The sequence below is a fragment of the Hyaena hyaena genome, unplaced genomic scaffold (assembly GCF_003009895.1).
Source record: "Hyaena hyaena isolate Hyena2069 unplaced genomic scaffold, ASM300989v1 scaffold_1836, whole genome shotgun sequence".
Lineage (NCBI taxonomy): Eukaryota > Metazoa > Chordata > Mammalia > Carnivora > Hyaenidae > Hyaena > Hyaena hyaena.
Genome location: NW_024082468.1, coordinates 93,343 through 108,823, shown reverse-complemented (window position 1 = coordinate 108,823; position 15,481 = coordinate 93,343). Strand labels below are relative to the sequence as shown.

At 36.9% G+C, this 15,481-nt stretch overlaps 1 protein-coding gene across 2 annotated transcripts in view; it reads right to left on the bottom strand.

The window, feature by feature from the left end:
• The window catches only part of IPMK (inositol polyphosphate multikinase), a 63,982-nt gene that overhangs the window by 3,719 nt on the left and 44,782 nt on the right, over positions 1-15,481 (bottom strand). For both annotated transcript variants that reach the window (XM_039224958.1, XM_039224957.1), the window contains exon 5: positions 414-495. In XM_039224958.1, the coding sequence (XP_039080889.1) occupies positions 414-495 (82 nt within the window). The remainder of the gene's footprint in view (positions 1-413; positions 496-15,481) is intronic.

Below are 15,481 nucleotides of genomic sequence, written 5' to 3'. Positions count from 1 at the left end.
CAACTATGCATGGGAGATTTTGATAAAAATATATTACATATGACAATACACATTTTAAAGTCTTTTATGTAACAAGCAGTTTTAATATACTATACATATATGGATCTTAAAGACAACCTATAGTTCTAAGACTTGGGCTATATGGCTGGTTTACGGATGTTCATTTTTAAAATAAACATAAATGAACATATTAATAAATAAGAAAGGAAATAAAATGTAAAAGAGGGCATTCATGGATCTAGGGTTTTGATGTACTACAAACCAGAAATTATGATTAGTCCAATTGTGTAAATTTAAGTTTCTTGTATTTTTTATTTATTATGGATTGAATAATTATATCAAAGAAAAATTTAAATTGAAACTACTTTAGAATTATTTTGATAACTGTTGAAATACGGTTTTTCAACCCTTACCATCCTTTAGAGTTTCTTTCGTTAAGCTTCTTCCATAGTGCTGGTTTTGTGTCTCATAGTTGTCAGAATGAACATGGTAAACCTGTGACAAAAAGCACTGAATATTAAAAAATAATAGTCCTTGACCCTGTGGGGTTTATCCAGCAATGTAAGGATAGTTAAAGATGAGAAGATCTAATCATACTTCATTCTAATGGATTTAAGAAGAAAAAAATTGTATCATCATGTCAGTGGTTGCTAAAAAGGCATTTAACAGATTTATATCTTTTATTGATAAAAACTCTTTAAAAGGACAAGTGAATACTTCCAATATGAAAGAATCATATTGGTGGATCTATATCAATCCACCAAAGTTAGCATCAAGTTTAAAAAGGAAATTAAGGGTGGGTGTCTGGGTACCTCAACTGGTTGAGCATCTGACTTGGGCTCAGGTTGAGATCTCACAGTTCGTTGAGTTTGAGCCCTGCATTGGGCTCTGTGCTGATGGCTCAGAACCAGAGCCAGAGCCTGCTTTGGATTCTGTGTCTCCCTTTCTCTCTGCCCCTCCCCGCTCATATTTTTTTTTCCTCTCTCTCTCTCTCTCTCTCAAATAAACATTACACTTGTTGGGATGAGCACTGGGTGTTATATGGAAACCAACTTGACAATTAACTATAAAAAATAGATAAAATAAAATAAACATTAAAATTAAAAAAAAAATTAAGGAAACAATTGTCCTAAAATACAAGAAGCTTTCAGAAAAAGTATTCTACCGCAATGTCTTTTATTATCATTACTATCTAACATTGTTCTGGAATATCTAGCAAATACAAATAGACATGACAAAAGGGTAAAATAATTTGGAAAGAGGAGATAAAAATATTACTTTTTGTAAGTAATAGTTGTATACTAGGAAATCAACTGAAAAACAAATACAATGAAACTTCAAATGGTGAGTACAAATTGTTAAACTGAAAATAAGCTTCCATATATATAAATAAGCAGTTAGAAAATATAATGGAAGACCCCAATTACAAATGCAAAAACAAATAAAACACAGATAAACTATATAAGTGTAAGTCTACATAAAGACACCTTTAAAACATTCCTAAGACATACACACAAACACATGCCCATGTTCTCAAAGAGGAAATTCAACATCATAAAAGCTATCGATTTTGGGTGCCTGAGGGGCTCAATCAGTTGAGCATCTGACTCTTGATTTTGGCTTAGGTCATGATCCCAGGTTTGTGGGATCGAGCCCTGAGTCTGGCTCCATGCTGAGCATGTAGCCTGTTAAGATTCTCTCTCTCCCTCTGCCTCTGCCCTTCTTCCCTGCTCACACACTCTCTCTCTCAAAAATAAATAAGTAAAAATAAAAAAAAATTAGAAAAAGATATCAACTCTACTTAATCAACAACTAAAATGAGATTATAACAAAACAATTTTTTACATATAAGCTAAATCTAAAGTTCACATTAAAAAAAAAAAAAACAAGAATAGGGGCATCTGGGTGGCTCAGTTAGTTAAACATCTGACTCTTGATTTCGGCTCAGGTCATGATCTCACAGTTTGTGGGACTGAGCCCCATGTCAGACTCTATGCTAAGCATGGAGACTACTTGGGATTCTCACTCTTCCTCCCTCTCTTTGCCCCTCCCCTGGTCATGCTCTCTCTCTCAAAATTAATAAAATAAATATATAAAAAAAAAAGAATAGGCAGGAAAAATCCAAAAAGAATAATGAGGGAATAACCTTGCCATGCTACCAGATACTAAAAAATATTTTATTTATATTTTTCCAACTTTATTGAGGAAAAAATGACAAATATAATTATATATACACATATATATAGCATACAACATAATTTGCTATATACATAGTATACAACATACTTTGCTATATATCTATACATATATATAGCATAATGATTATTAGGAACAAGATAATTAACACATGTGGATCATTTCACAGTTAACTCATTTTTTTTTGGCATGTGTTGGTGAGAATGCTTAAGATTTACTCTCAATTTCAAGTATATAGTACTGTATTATTAACTATAGTCATAATGCTGTATATTAAATTCATCCTATAGCTAAAAGTTTGTACCCTCCTCCACACTTACCCCTCCCCTAAACCCTTAAGAACCACCATTCTATTGTTTACATGAAATCAGCTTTTTATTTTTAATTTACATTTAAGTGGTACCATATGACACTTATCTTTCTTTGGTTTCCTACACTTAGCAAATGCCTTCCAGGTTCATTCATACTGTTGCATAGCAGGATTTCCTTTTTTCTTGTGGCTGAATAATATTCCATTGTGTGTGTGTGTGTGTGTACACATACTACATCTTTATCTATTCAGTTAGGTGACACTTTCCATATCTTAGCTATAGCTAATAATGCAGTAAACATGCAAATGCAGATATCTGCAAGATAGTGATTTCACTGAAACATATTTTTAGAATCAAATACATTAGAAGTTTGTATGTGATACGTTTGTATTTTAAATCAGCAAAAAGCGGATTATTTATTAAATGGTATTAGTATGAGTAAGTACTGATCCAAAAAAATTTGTATTTATACCTTATACCAGGATAAATTCTGAATACATCAAATATCAAAATGCACAAATGGAAATGATAAGTGTCCCCCAAAGATGGAAGAATCTTTGAATAATCAATAACTAGAGAAGACATTTCCAACCAAAACTCAGAATTTCCCTTCATATATGATGGGTCTTAAAAAACATTCAGTGTTTTTACCATGCAGAAATCAAAAGGCACACAATCAAAATAAACAAAGAGAAGAGGTTTAAGATTTATACAATGAACAAAGGGCATGATCACTCCTATGAGAAAATGAACTAAGGATGTGAATATTTCACATAAATCAAACAGCTCTCACACATACCAGGAGCCCTCTCCCAAACTGTAAAAAAACAAAAGTGTCCTCAGACTTTGCCAAATGTCTCCCTCAGCAAAACTGCCCCTCGTTCAAAACCACTGCTCTGTATGAGGCAGATTGCCAATATCCACTAAAATTGCAAATTCATAGAAGCCTAGCAATTCCCGTTTATTCATTTTTTAAATTATTCTGTGAAGTTTTTAAAATTTCATTTTAATCAAAGTTAGTTAACATACAGTGTAATAATGGTTTTAGGACTACAGTTTAGTGATTCACCACTTATGTATAACACCTAATGCTAATCCAGCAAGTCTATTCCTGAATGTCCATCACCAATTAGCCCATCTTCCCACCCAACATCCCTCCTTCAATTTGTTCTCTGTATTAAAGAGTCTCTTATAAACGATGCTCAGCATCCCTCCTCATCAGGGAAATACAAATCAAAACCACACTGAGATACCACCTCACGCCAGTCAGAGTGGCTAAAATGAGCAAATCAGAGAACTCTAGATGCTGGCGAGGATGTGGAGAAACGGGCACCCTCCTACACTGTTGGTGGGAATGGAAACTGGTACAGCCCCTCTGGAAAACAGTGTGGAGGTTCCTCAGGAAACTAACAATAGAACTCCCCTATGACCCAGCAATAGCACTGCTAGGAATTTACCCAAGGGATACAGAAATGCTGAGGCATAGGAGCACATGTACCCCAATGTTCATAGCAGCACTCTCCACAATAGCTAAAACATGCAAAGAGCCTAAGTGTCCATCAACAGATGAATGGATCAAGAAGATGTGGTTTATCTAAACCATGGAATACTACATGGCAATGAGAAACAATGAAATCTGGCCATGTGTAGCAACATGGATGGACCTTGAGGGTGTTATGTTGAGTGAAATAAGTCAGGCAGAGAAGGACAAATATCATATGTGTGCACGTATAGGAGGACTAGGAGGAACTTAACATAGGACCAACTGGGAGAAGAAGGGGGGAAATGGTGGGGGAAAGGGAGAGAGGCAAACCATGAGAGACTCTTGAATGCTGACAAAAACTGAGGACTGATGGATGTGGGGGGGAGGAGGGATGGGCATGGAGGAGGGCACTTGTGGGGATGAGCACTGGGTGTTATGTGGAAACTAATTTGACAATAAACTATTTGAAAAAAAATAATAAAGGAGGATTAGAAATTAAAAAAAAAATAATAAAAATAAAGAGTCTCTTATAATTTGCTCCCCTCTCTGTTTTTATCTATCTTTGCTTCCCTTTCCCTATGCTCCCTATGTGGAATTTGTTTCTTAAATTCCACATATGAGTAAAAGTCATACAATATCTTTCTCTGACTTATTTTGCTTAGCATAATACCCTCTAGTTCCACCCACCTTGTCGTAAATGGCAAGATTTCATTCTTTATCATCACCGAGTAGTATTCCATTGTATATGTGTATGTATATGCCACATTTTCTTTATCCATTCATCAGTCAATGGACATTTGGGCTCTTTCCATAATTTGGCTACTGTTGATAGTGCTATGAACACTGGGGTGTATGTGCCACTTCAAATCACCATTTAAATCCTTTGGATAAATTCCTAGTAGTGTAATTGCTGGGTCATAGGGTAGCTTTTTTTTAAATGTTTTGAGGAACTTCCATACTGTTCTCCAGAATGGCTGCACCGGTATGTATTCACACCAGCAATGCAAAAGTGTTCCCTTTTCTCTGGATCCTCATCAACATCTGTTGTTTCACGAGTTGTTAATTTTAGTCATTCTGACAGGTTAAGGCAGAATCTCATTGTAGTTTGGACTTGTATTTCCTTGATGATAAGTGATGTTGAGCATCTTCTCATATGTCTGTTAGCCTTCTGGATGTCTTATTTGAAAAAGTGTCTATTCATGTCTTTTGCCCATTATTTCACTGAATTATCTGTTTTTTGGCTGTTGAGTTTGATAAGTTCTTTATAGATTTGGGATACTAACATTTTATCTGATAGATCATTTACAAATACCTTCTTCCATTCTGTCAGCTGCCTTTCAGTTTTGTTGATTATTTCCTCTGTTTACTCATCTGAAACATTATTTGTAATAGAAAAAGACCGAAAACAATCAAAGGATTCATGAAAGGGAGCTGGTTAAATCATGGTAAAATAATAGTGTGCCCCTGTGGACAGATCTCTATGATATGTTAACTGGGAAGAAACGCAAGATATAGAACAGTGTTCAAAGTGGGTTTTGTGATAAAAGAGCACATATGTGCAGTATCTGTGTATGTTAAAAACCTCCCTGAAAGGATACACTGGGGAAAAAGTATAATATAGTATGCTGTGTGGAAGATGATGTTTCACTGCATATGTTTCTATACTTTTTAAGGTTCATTTGTTTATTGTTTTTATTTGTTCTTCATTAAAGAAAGCACAAGTAGGGGAAGAGCAGAGAGAGAGAGAGAGAGAGAGAGAGAGAGGATCTCAATCAAACAAGTTCCACGCTATCAGCACAGAGTCTGATATGGGGCTGGATCTCACAAAGTGAGATCATGTCCTGAGCTGAAATCAAGAGTAGGGCACTTAACTGACTGAGCCATCCAGGTGCCCCTATTTCTATACTTTTTGGAGTCTGAACCATAAAACTATGTACTTTGTCACATTTTAAAGAAATAGTTTTAAAGAAGTATTAATAATATACTGATATAGAACTGATATTTTAAAACTTTTAGTCTGTTATAACTAAATACTATCTATCTCAAATGCTACACTTCACTGAAAAAGTTTAATTACAACCATGTGCTTAAACACACATACTGCCTATTAAAGGAATATAATTTATCTTGAGCAAACTGTTACTACGAAGGGAAGACACTTTTATAAATACCAAAAATTACAGGTAACTACAGAAAAAATCATTTCTATAAGAACAGTTAAGTATATCCACAATATGTTAACAAAAAAGCACTCATGTTCTCTATACACATAAATAAGTTTAAAAGATGATTCTCAAAATGGTGGAGGTATTAGATGACCTAATGCTTAAAGCAGTAATCATACTGCAATATATAAATGTATTAAATCAACATGTTGTATACCTTAAATTTACACAACGTTATACATTAAAACCTTGGTTTGGGAGCATAATTTGTTTCAGAAACATGTTTGTAATCCAAACCACTTATAATCAAAGTGAATTTAGAAATAATGGAAACTCAGATGGTTCGTTCCACAACCCAAAAACATTCATAGGAAAATGATTATAATACTATAATTTAATACAAAATAAGAAAGAAAATACAAAATGTAAAGAAAAATAAACAAGTTAACCTGCACTTACCTTTGAAAACCTTCATGGCTGGTGTGAGGGAGACCAGAGAGAGGAGGGTTATTGTGTAGGATTTTTACTATCACTAACGGAATCACTGCCATCTATTGGCCCAATGGAATCTTTTCTTTTTTCGTGCAGCTTTGACAAGGAAGGACCCTAACCAATGACATCTGCCATTGCCTCCTTTTGAAGGTTTCGCGGAAATGTGACATTGCATTGTCGTTAAACAGATTCATCACTCGCACTGCTTACAGCCTTATTTGGGTGGTGCTTTTCTACAAAATTTTGCACTGTTTCCTACATTTTACACATCTCCCCTAACCTCATGTGAAGTGAAGGATTCCACCTTTTTCTCTTCCCTCCTGTGCAGATGACATGTAGATGTAAAATTCCTAGAAAATCTTGCAGTTTCAGCCACTCACACTAACATACCTCGTTCGTACTTCTCAGTGAATTCCTTCTTAACTTCCACTGTAATCATCTCCTTCTCACCGCCTTTCTTTTCAACCTTTGTCTGCATTGGGACCACTGTACACGCTTGCACGGTTATTGACTAAGTACAATATTAATCACTTCTTGTCATATACTGTATTTAATGTAACTGGCAATAAAACAGCAGAGGAAAGGGTTGATATCTGCAGGCAGCCTGACCTAGAATGAAGCTTACTTTTGTATGGAAAAGTAAAGGACTGTCTAGCATCATATGTGGGCACCTTCCAACATTCTGAAAAATCACTGGTTTCTACCAAACACTGTGGCCTGAGGCTGAGCATCCGAGCATGGCATGGGAGATGATTACTGACGATTCCACAGCAAGAGAGAGAGAGAGAGAGAGAAGAGAAAGAGAGAGAAAGGGGAGGGGAGAGGGAGAAAGAAGAACCATTGGCTTAGCTGTGATCATGTGACGTTTGGCATCACGTACTACTCCTATTGCAAGACAGCGCTCATTCATGTTAAAATTTATTAGAAATGTTTGCTCATCTTGCGGAACACCTGCAGAACAAGTTACGCACAATCCAATGTTTTACTGTATATCAAATATACCAAATATTTAAAATACTTTTAAGTATTTTTCTGTTACATTCAGCCAGTGGTAGAAGAGGTTTGGTGGGTAGAATAACTTGCCAATTTTCTGTGCTAATTTAATAATTCTTAATGACTTTCAGTACTTACACTGTATTTCCTTGATCCCAAGATGGTATAAGATGATAAGACTCATCATTGGTTTAATAACACGATTCACTGGAATTTGTGTTACAAAAAAGGCAGATACAGAGAGAGCCTGTAAGTGCAAGAGGGTCAAGAGAGGAGGGATACCGAGTGACTTTGAAAACGGTGGTACGGGTTTCCTCTGCTATCTGAAAGCAGATAGATTTTGTGTAATCTTAAATGATGTAAAATGAAAACGCACAGACAATTCGAAGATATGGTGGCTTAATGCTAGAACGCTGAGAACTGTTCCCCGGGATAGAGCTTGGCGGTGCCAGTCTTGCTGCTGGGGATCATGTTGTGTCTGTAATGGTTACTACAAAACAAAGACTGCACACCATTTCTCCTTTTATTTCACAGAGGTGAAAATCCTCTTTGGATCTCTTTTGGTGAGCAAAAACAGGTATTATTGTAGTTCTTTTATAAAATAAAGTGGCATAACACAAGCTTTCGAAAAGCAGGAGATACCTATATTTTGAACTGGCAACAGGGGAAAGTAACAGAAAACTATGAAGTAGAGTACACTGTGAAACAAGTTTATGTAAGGTGATTGGAACATACTGTATATAGGTATATAGGGTGTGTATTATCTTAAAGTATCAGACTTGAGAAGTTGGCATATCAGCAACTTGCTTTGGGACTTATTGGTTTTTGAAATAGTGTCCTTACCTGTTAACTGATGTATATATTCTTGTTTAATTTTCCAATTGTGTACTGACTGAAAACAAGTGTTATATAGTTACAGGGACTTATTATACTTATTAACCAAAATTAACTAAAAACCAATTTATAGAAATTTACATGAAACTTCTTTAAAACATGGAATTCAAGATTTTAAGTGATTTAGGCAGGTACTTTGGGAGGGGCGAAGGTGGCGGAGCCACATGGAAGTTCTCAGCTTCTCTGGTCACTGAAGTGCAGCTAGAAGTTGACCTAAGGATTAATACAACAATCTGTACAATTTGATGCACAGAATAGGCAGGTATGTGGTGTGAAGAGGTGAACTGAGGAAGAGAGAAGCCACAGAGGGCAGGGAGCTGTTTTCGCGGAGAGAGGACAGAGAAAGGGAGATAGGGTGCGCCATATTAGGAGAGTACAGGAAAAGCTCTCGCCCCCAAAGAAGCTTAAGAGAAAGAAAAAGAGAATGGAAACACACAGAAGGGACTGAACAAGAGATCTGTTCCCCCAAACCATTGATGTGGAGAAAGAGAGGGTTACAATACTGTTAGGACTCTATAAACAGAGGAGCACAGAGTTGGAAATTTTGGAACTCAGTACTTGGTGGTGCTCTGGTGGGGAAGAAGGGCGAATCCCTAGAGCATGCAATGAGGTACCAGGGGTCTGTCAGCCACATGGGTAGAAGTGGTTCTCCTGCTTGGTGTGCATTTGGTAGAGGCCATGGACTACCCCAAAGGCCAAGGTCCCAGTAGACCCAGGAGAATAGCCACGTTTGTTGGTATTGGAAAAAAGATGACAGAGTGCAGTGAAACCCGGTGTCGACTATGTGTTGTGATTTGCCATAATCTCTAAACCTCTGCTGCTACATGATCACACGAACATTCTTGGGCCAAGCTAGCACCCAACTCATTGCTCAGTGAGACCCTACCCCAGAGGGTCAGAGCAGGTCCAAGCCACAGAGTTCTCAGAAGTGAGGGGTTTGGAAACACAGCCCCATCTGAGATAAAATTCAGGAGAGAGGTGCTGCCTAGCAGGCTGAATGGTTTAGACATGGACAGTGTAGAAGTGGATAGTGGGTGGAAGCCAGAGACAAAGGAGGAATGCTTGACTGCGGTTCCCTGAGAGTGCCAGAAACTAGGAAGCTGGGTGACACCAATTTACCTCTCCCGCATGCGTATATCATACACACAGGCACACACATCACACTGATACATCCCAGTAAGGTAAGCAGTGCCACCTAGTGGAAATAGAGACATTACACTAAGTCCAGGTCAACTGCGCCCCCCCCTCCCCCCCGCCCCCTGCCGCCAAGCACAAGCCCTTAAAGGACCAGCACAAGTCTCTGTGGCTAGTGTACAGACTATAGAGTGTTTCATGGTTTGATCTGTAGGGAAAACTGGATGTAACTTCATTCAGGTTTCATTCTGTTTGATGGTTCATCTGTTTGGGCTCTTTTTTCCTGCTTTTGTTTAAAAATTTTTTTTGTCTCCTTTCTTAGTGCTCATCCCAACAAGTGCCCTCCTCAGTGCCCATCACCCATTTCCCCTATCCCCCACCCTCCATCCACCCTCAGTTTGTTCTCTGTATTTGAGTCTCTTTTGATTTGTCTCCCTCCTCTTTGTAATTTTTTTCCCCTTCCCTTCTCCCATGGTCTTCTGTTAAGTTTCTCAAGATCCACTTTGAGTGAAAATATATGAATTCTGTCCTTCTCTGACTTATTTCACTCAGCATAATACCTTCCAGTTCTATCCACGTTGCTGCAAATGGCATGATTTTGTTCTTTTCATTGCCAAGTAGTATTCCATTGTATATAGAAACCACATCTTCTTTGTACCAATGGAATAGAGTAGAGAACCCAGAATTGGACACACAAATGTATGGACAATCTTTCACAAAGGAAAGAGCTTCCAATGGAAAATAGTGTGTTTAGCAAATGGTGCTGGTAGGACGGGACAGCAACATGAAGCAGAATGAAACTGGACCACTTTCTTACACCATACGCAAAAATAAGCTCAAAATGGATGAAAGACCTAAGTGTGACACAGGAAACCATCAAAACCCTGGAGGAGAAAGCAGGCAACAACATCTTTGACCTCAGCTGCAGCAATTTCTTACTCAACACATCCCCAAAGGCAAGGAAATTAAAAGCAAAAACGAACTATTCAGACCTCATCAAGATAAAACGCTTCTGCGCTGTGAAGGAAACAATCAATAAAACCAAAAGACAACTGACAGAATGGGAAAAGATATTTGTAATGACATATTAGATAAAGGGCTAGTATCCAAAATCTATAAAGAACTTATCAAACTCAACACCCAAAGAACAAATAATCCAGTGAAGAAATGGGCAGAAGACATGAAATAGACACTTTTACAAAGAGGAAATCCAGATGGCCAACAGACACATGAAATGTTGCTCAATGTCACTCATCATCAGGGAAATACAAATCAAAACCACACTGAGATACCACGTCACACTGGTCAGGGTGGCTAAAATGAACAAATCAGGAAACTACACATGTTGGAGAGGATGTGGAGAAACAGGAACCCTCTTGCATTGTTGGTGGGAATGCAAACTGGTGCAGCCGCTCTGGAAAACAGTGTGGAGGTTCCTCAAAAAATTAAAAATAGAACTACCCCATGACCCAGCAATAAGACTGTCAGGAATTTACCCAGGGGATACAGGAGTGCTGATGCATAGGAGCACATGTACCCCAATGTTTATATCAGCACTTTCAACAACAACCAAATCATGGAAAGAGCCCAAATGTCCTTCTTTTTCTCCTTTCAATTCTTTTTCTTGGATACAGAAAGAAAAAATTATCTTTATTTTATTTAAAAATTTTTTAAAATTCTTTTAACTATTTTTTTGTTTTCTTCCTAGGTTTTTAGAATTCGATTTCACCTTCTTCATTTCATTTTATTCTATTTTATTGTATACATTTTTTAAAATTTCAAGCTTTTCCTTACTTTTTTTTCTTTACCTTTTTTCTCTACTCTATCAAGCTTTTTTCAACAAGCAGACCAAAAACATCTAGGATTTGGCTTCCTTTATATGATTTTTTGTGTTGTTTTTAATTTTTTTTATTCTTCCTTCCTTCAAAATGACAAAATGAAGGAAGTCACCCGAAAAAAAAGAACAGGAAAAAATGACAGCCAGAGGCTTAACACAGATATAAGCAAGTTGTCTAAACTAGAATTTAGAACCATAATATTAAGAATACTGCCGGGGTTGACAAAACTATGGAGAATAATGAAGCAGGAAAAAAGAGGGAAACTAAGGCAAAAGAGCACAATCCAAGAATTACTGAAATCAGTACTTAAAAAAATGAATAATATCTGAATCATAGGGAGACCCAAAGATGAAGAGAAAAAAAGGGGCAGAATGTTCATGTGAACAAATTATAGTGGAAACCTCCTAATCTGGAGAAACAGACATCAAAATCCAAGAAGCATCAACAACTCCCAGTAGACTCAACAAAAACTGACCATCAACAAGGCACATCATAGTCAAATTCACCAAAGAATTATGCAAGCAGCAAGGGGAAAAAAAAAGTCCTTAATCTAGAATTATGGGAAAACAGATCAGGTTTGCAGCAGACCTATCCACAGAAACACGGCAGACCAGAAAGGTATGACAGGATATATTCAACAAACTGAATCAGAAAAATATGCAGCCAGGAATTCTTTATCCAGCAGGACTGTCGTCCATAATGGAAGAGATAAAAAGTTTCCCAAACAAAAACTAATGGAGTTCGTGACCATTAAGCCAGCCCTGCAAGAAATTTTGAGGATAGTTCTGAGGGGAGAAAAGATGAAACAAACAAAAAAGACCCAAAACAACACAGAGTAGAAAAGACCAGAGAACACCACCAGAAACTCCCAACTCTACAGGCAACACAATGACAATAAATTCATATCTTTCAGTATTCATTCTAAATGTTATTGGACTAAGTGCTCCAGTCAAAACACATAGAGAATCAGAACGGATAAGAAAACAAGATCCATCTGTATGCTGTTCACAAGAGACCCATTTTAGACCTAAAGACACCTTCCAACTGAAAGTAGGGATGGAGAACCATCTATCATGCTAATGGTCACCAAAAGAAAGCTGGAGTAGCCATACTTATACCAGACAAACTAGATTTTAAAATTAAGATTGTAGGGGTGCCTAGGGTGGCTCAGTTGGTTAAGCGTCCAACTTCAGCTCAGGTCATGATCTCGCAGTTCATGAGTTCCAGCCCTGCATCAGGTCTGTGCTGACAGCTCAGAGCCTGGAGCCTGTTTCAGATTCTGTGTTTCCCTCTCTCTTTGCCCCTCCCCTCTCGTGCTCTGTCTCTCTCTGTCTCAAAAATAAATAAAAACATTTTTTAAATTTTAAAATAAAGACTGTAATAAGAGATGAAGAAGGGCATTATATCGTAATTGAGGATATCGTTTTTAAGGGGTCTATCCACCATTAAGAGTTAACATTTGTAAACATTTATGCCCCCAACATGAATACCCAAATATATAAATCAATGAATCACAAAAATAAAGAAACTCATTAATAATACCATAAGAGTAGGGGACTTCAACACCCCACTTACAGCAATGGACAGATCATATAAGCAGAAAATCAACAAGGAAACAATGTCTCTGTATGACACACTGGACCATATGGATTTAACATATATTCAGAACATTTCATCCTAAAGCACCAGAATACACATTCTTCTCGAGTGCACATGGAACATTCTCTAGAATAGATCACACAATGGGACACAAATCAGCCCTCAACAAGTACAAAAATACTGATATCATACTGTACATATTTTCTGATCACAACACTGTGAAACTTGAAATCAACCACAAGAAAATACTTGCAAGACCATGAATACGTGGAGGTAAAAGAACATCCTACTAAGGAATGAATGGGTTAACCGAGAAATTAAAGAGGAAATTAAAAAGTACACAGAAGCCAACAAAAATGAAAACATGACAGCCCCAAACCTCTGGGATACAGCAAAGGCCAGTCATAAGAAGGAAGTATATAGCAATCCAGGACTTCCTATAGAAAGAAGAAAGGTCTCAGATATACAAGCTAACATCTTATAGATCTGGAAAAAAGAACAGCTACTTGCAGAAGATGGGAAATAATAAAAATTAGAGCAGAAATCAATAATATTAAAATCAAACCACAGTGAGACACACCACCTCACACCAGTCAGAATGGCTAAAATTAGCAATACAAGAAACAGCAGGTGTTGGCAAGAATGTGAAGAAACAGGAACCCTTTTGCATTGCTGGTAATGGAAACTGGTGCAGGAACTTTGGAAAACAGTATGAAGGCTCCTCAAAAAAAATTAAAAACAGAACTACCCTACGACTCTGCAATTGCACTACAATGTATCTATCCAAGAATACAGATGTGCTATTTCGAATGCACATGCACCCCAATGTTTAAAGCAGTGCTATCAACAATAGCCAAAGTATGCAATGATTCCAAATGTCCATCGACTGATGAATGGATGAAGAAGAGTTGGTAAATAATACAATGGAATATTACTCAGTGATCAAAAAGACTGAAATCTTGCAATTTGCAATAATGTGGATGGAAAGAGAGTGTATTATGTTAAGTGAAATTAGTCAGAAAAAGACAAATATATGACTTCAGTTATATGTAGAATTTAAGATACAAAACAGATGAACATAAGGGAAGGGAAGCAAAAATAATATAAAAACAGGGAGGGAACAAAACATAAGAGAACAAACTGAGGATTTCTGTAGGTGTTTTAGGTGGGGGTATGTGCTAAATGGGCAAGGGACAGGGGCGCCTGGGTGGCTTAGTCGGTTAAGTGTCCGACTTTCGCTTAGGTCATGATCTCGCGGTTCGTGGGTTCGAGCCCCGCGTCGGGCTCTGTGCTGACTGCCGGCTCAGAGCCTGGAGGCTGTTTCAATCTGTGACTCCCTCTCTCTCTGACCCTCCCCTGCTCATGCTGTCTCTCTCTCTCTCTCCTAGAAATAAATAAAACATTAAAAAAAATTAAAAAAAAATAAATAAATGGGCAAGGGACATTAAGGAGGACACTTGTTACTATGAGCGCCGGTGTTACATGTAGGCGATGAATCACTGGTATCTATTCCTGAAATCATTATTGCACTATATAGTAACTAACTTGGATGTAAATTAAATAATTTAAAAATAATAAATATTAAAAATATTTTAAATGATTTAATTTTCAGTTGTTCCAGTATATCATTGACAATTGCTTAAAGTTTTTACAAAGAAGTACTTTTTGAGAGAAGTACCTTTCTTAGTCACTGATTCCTCCTTACTTGGGGAAAAGATACTTCTCTTTGAATATATCGTATTGTCTAAAAATTAAGACTCTGTATATCTTCTTTTTCTTTATAAGTTGATGATAGTAACTCTTCAAACACCTCTTTCCATGAATTGATTAACTAGGAAAGGTGTTTTGCTAAAGATACTTGAATTTGTTTGCTCTGGTTGTAAGTTCACATAAAGTGAGCAATTCAAGTGGGTCCATGCCCAATGTGGGACTTGAACTCGAGATCATTCAATTAAGAGTCAGTTGCATGTTGGGATGAGTTTTGGTGTATTATGTGAGTGATGAATCACTAAATTATATTCCTGAAATCATTATTGCACTACATGTTAACTAACTTGGATTTAAATTAAAAGAAAAAAAAAAGGCAATCATGTGCTCCACAGCCAGCCAGCCAAGCAGCCCAGCCTTTGCTTGTTATTCTGCTCTACTCATGTCTGGCAGCTTCCCTTTCCATTAAAACATATATATATATATATATATATATATATATATATATATATTTTTTTTTTTTTTTTTTTTTTTTGCTACACATTTAGATGTTTTAAAGGTGTACCTTTATATTTACAAACATCTTTGTTGCTGACCAAGACTGGGCAATGGGTAGAGATCTAGAAATTCTCAGATCTCTTCCAATTCTAGCTTTAAGTAGTAAAGTAG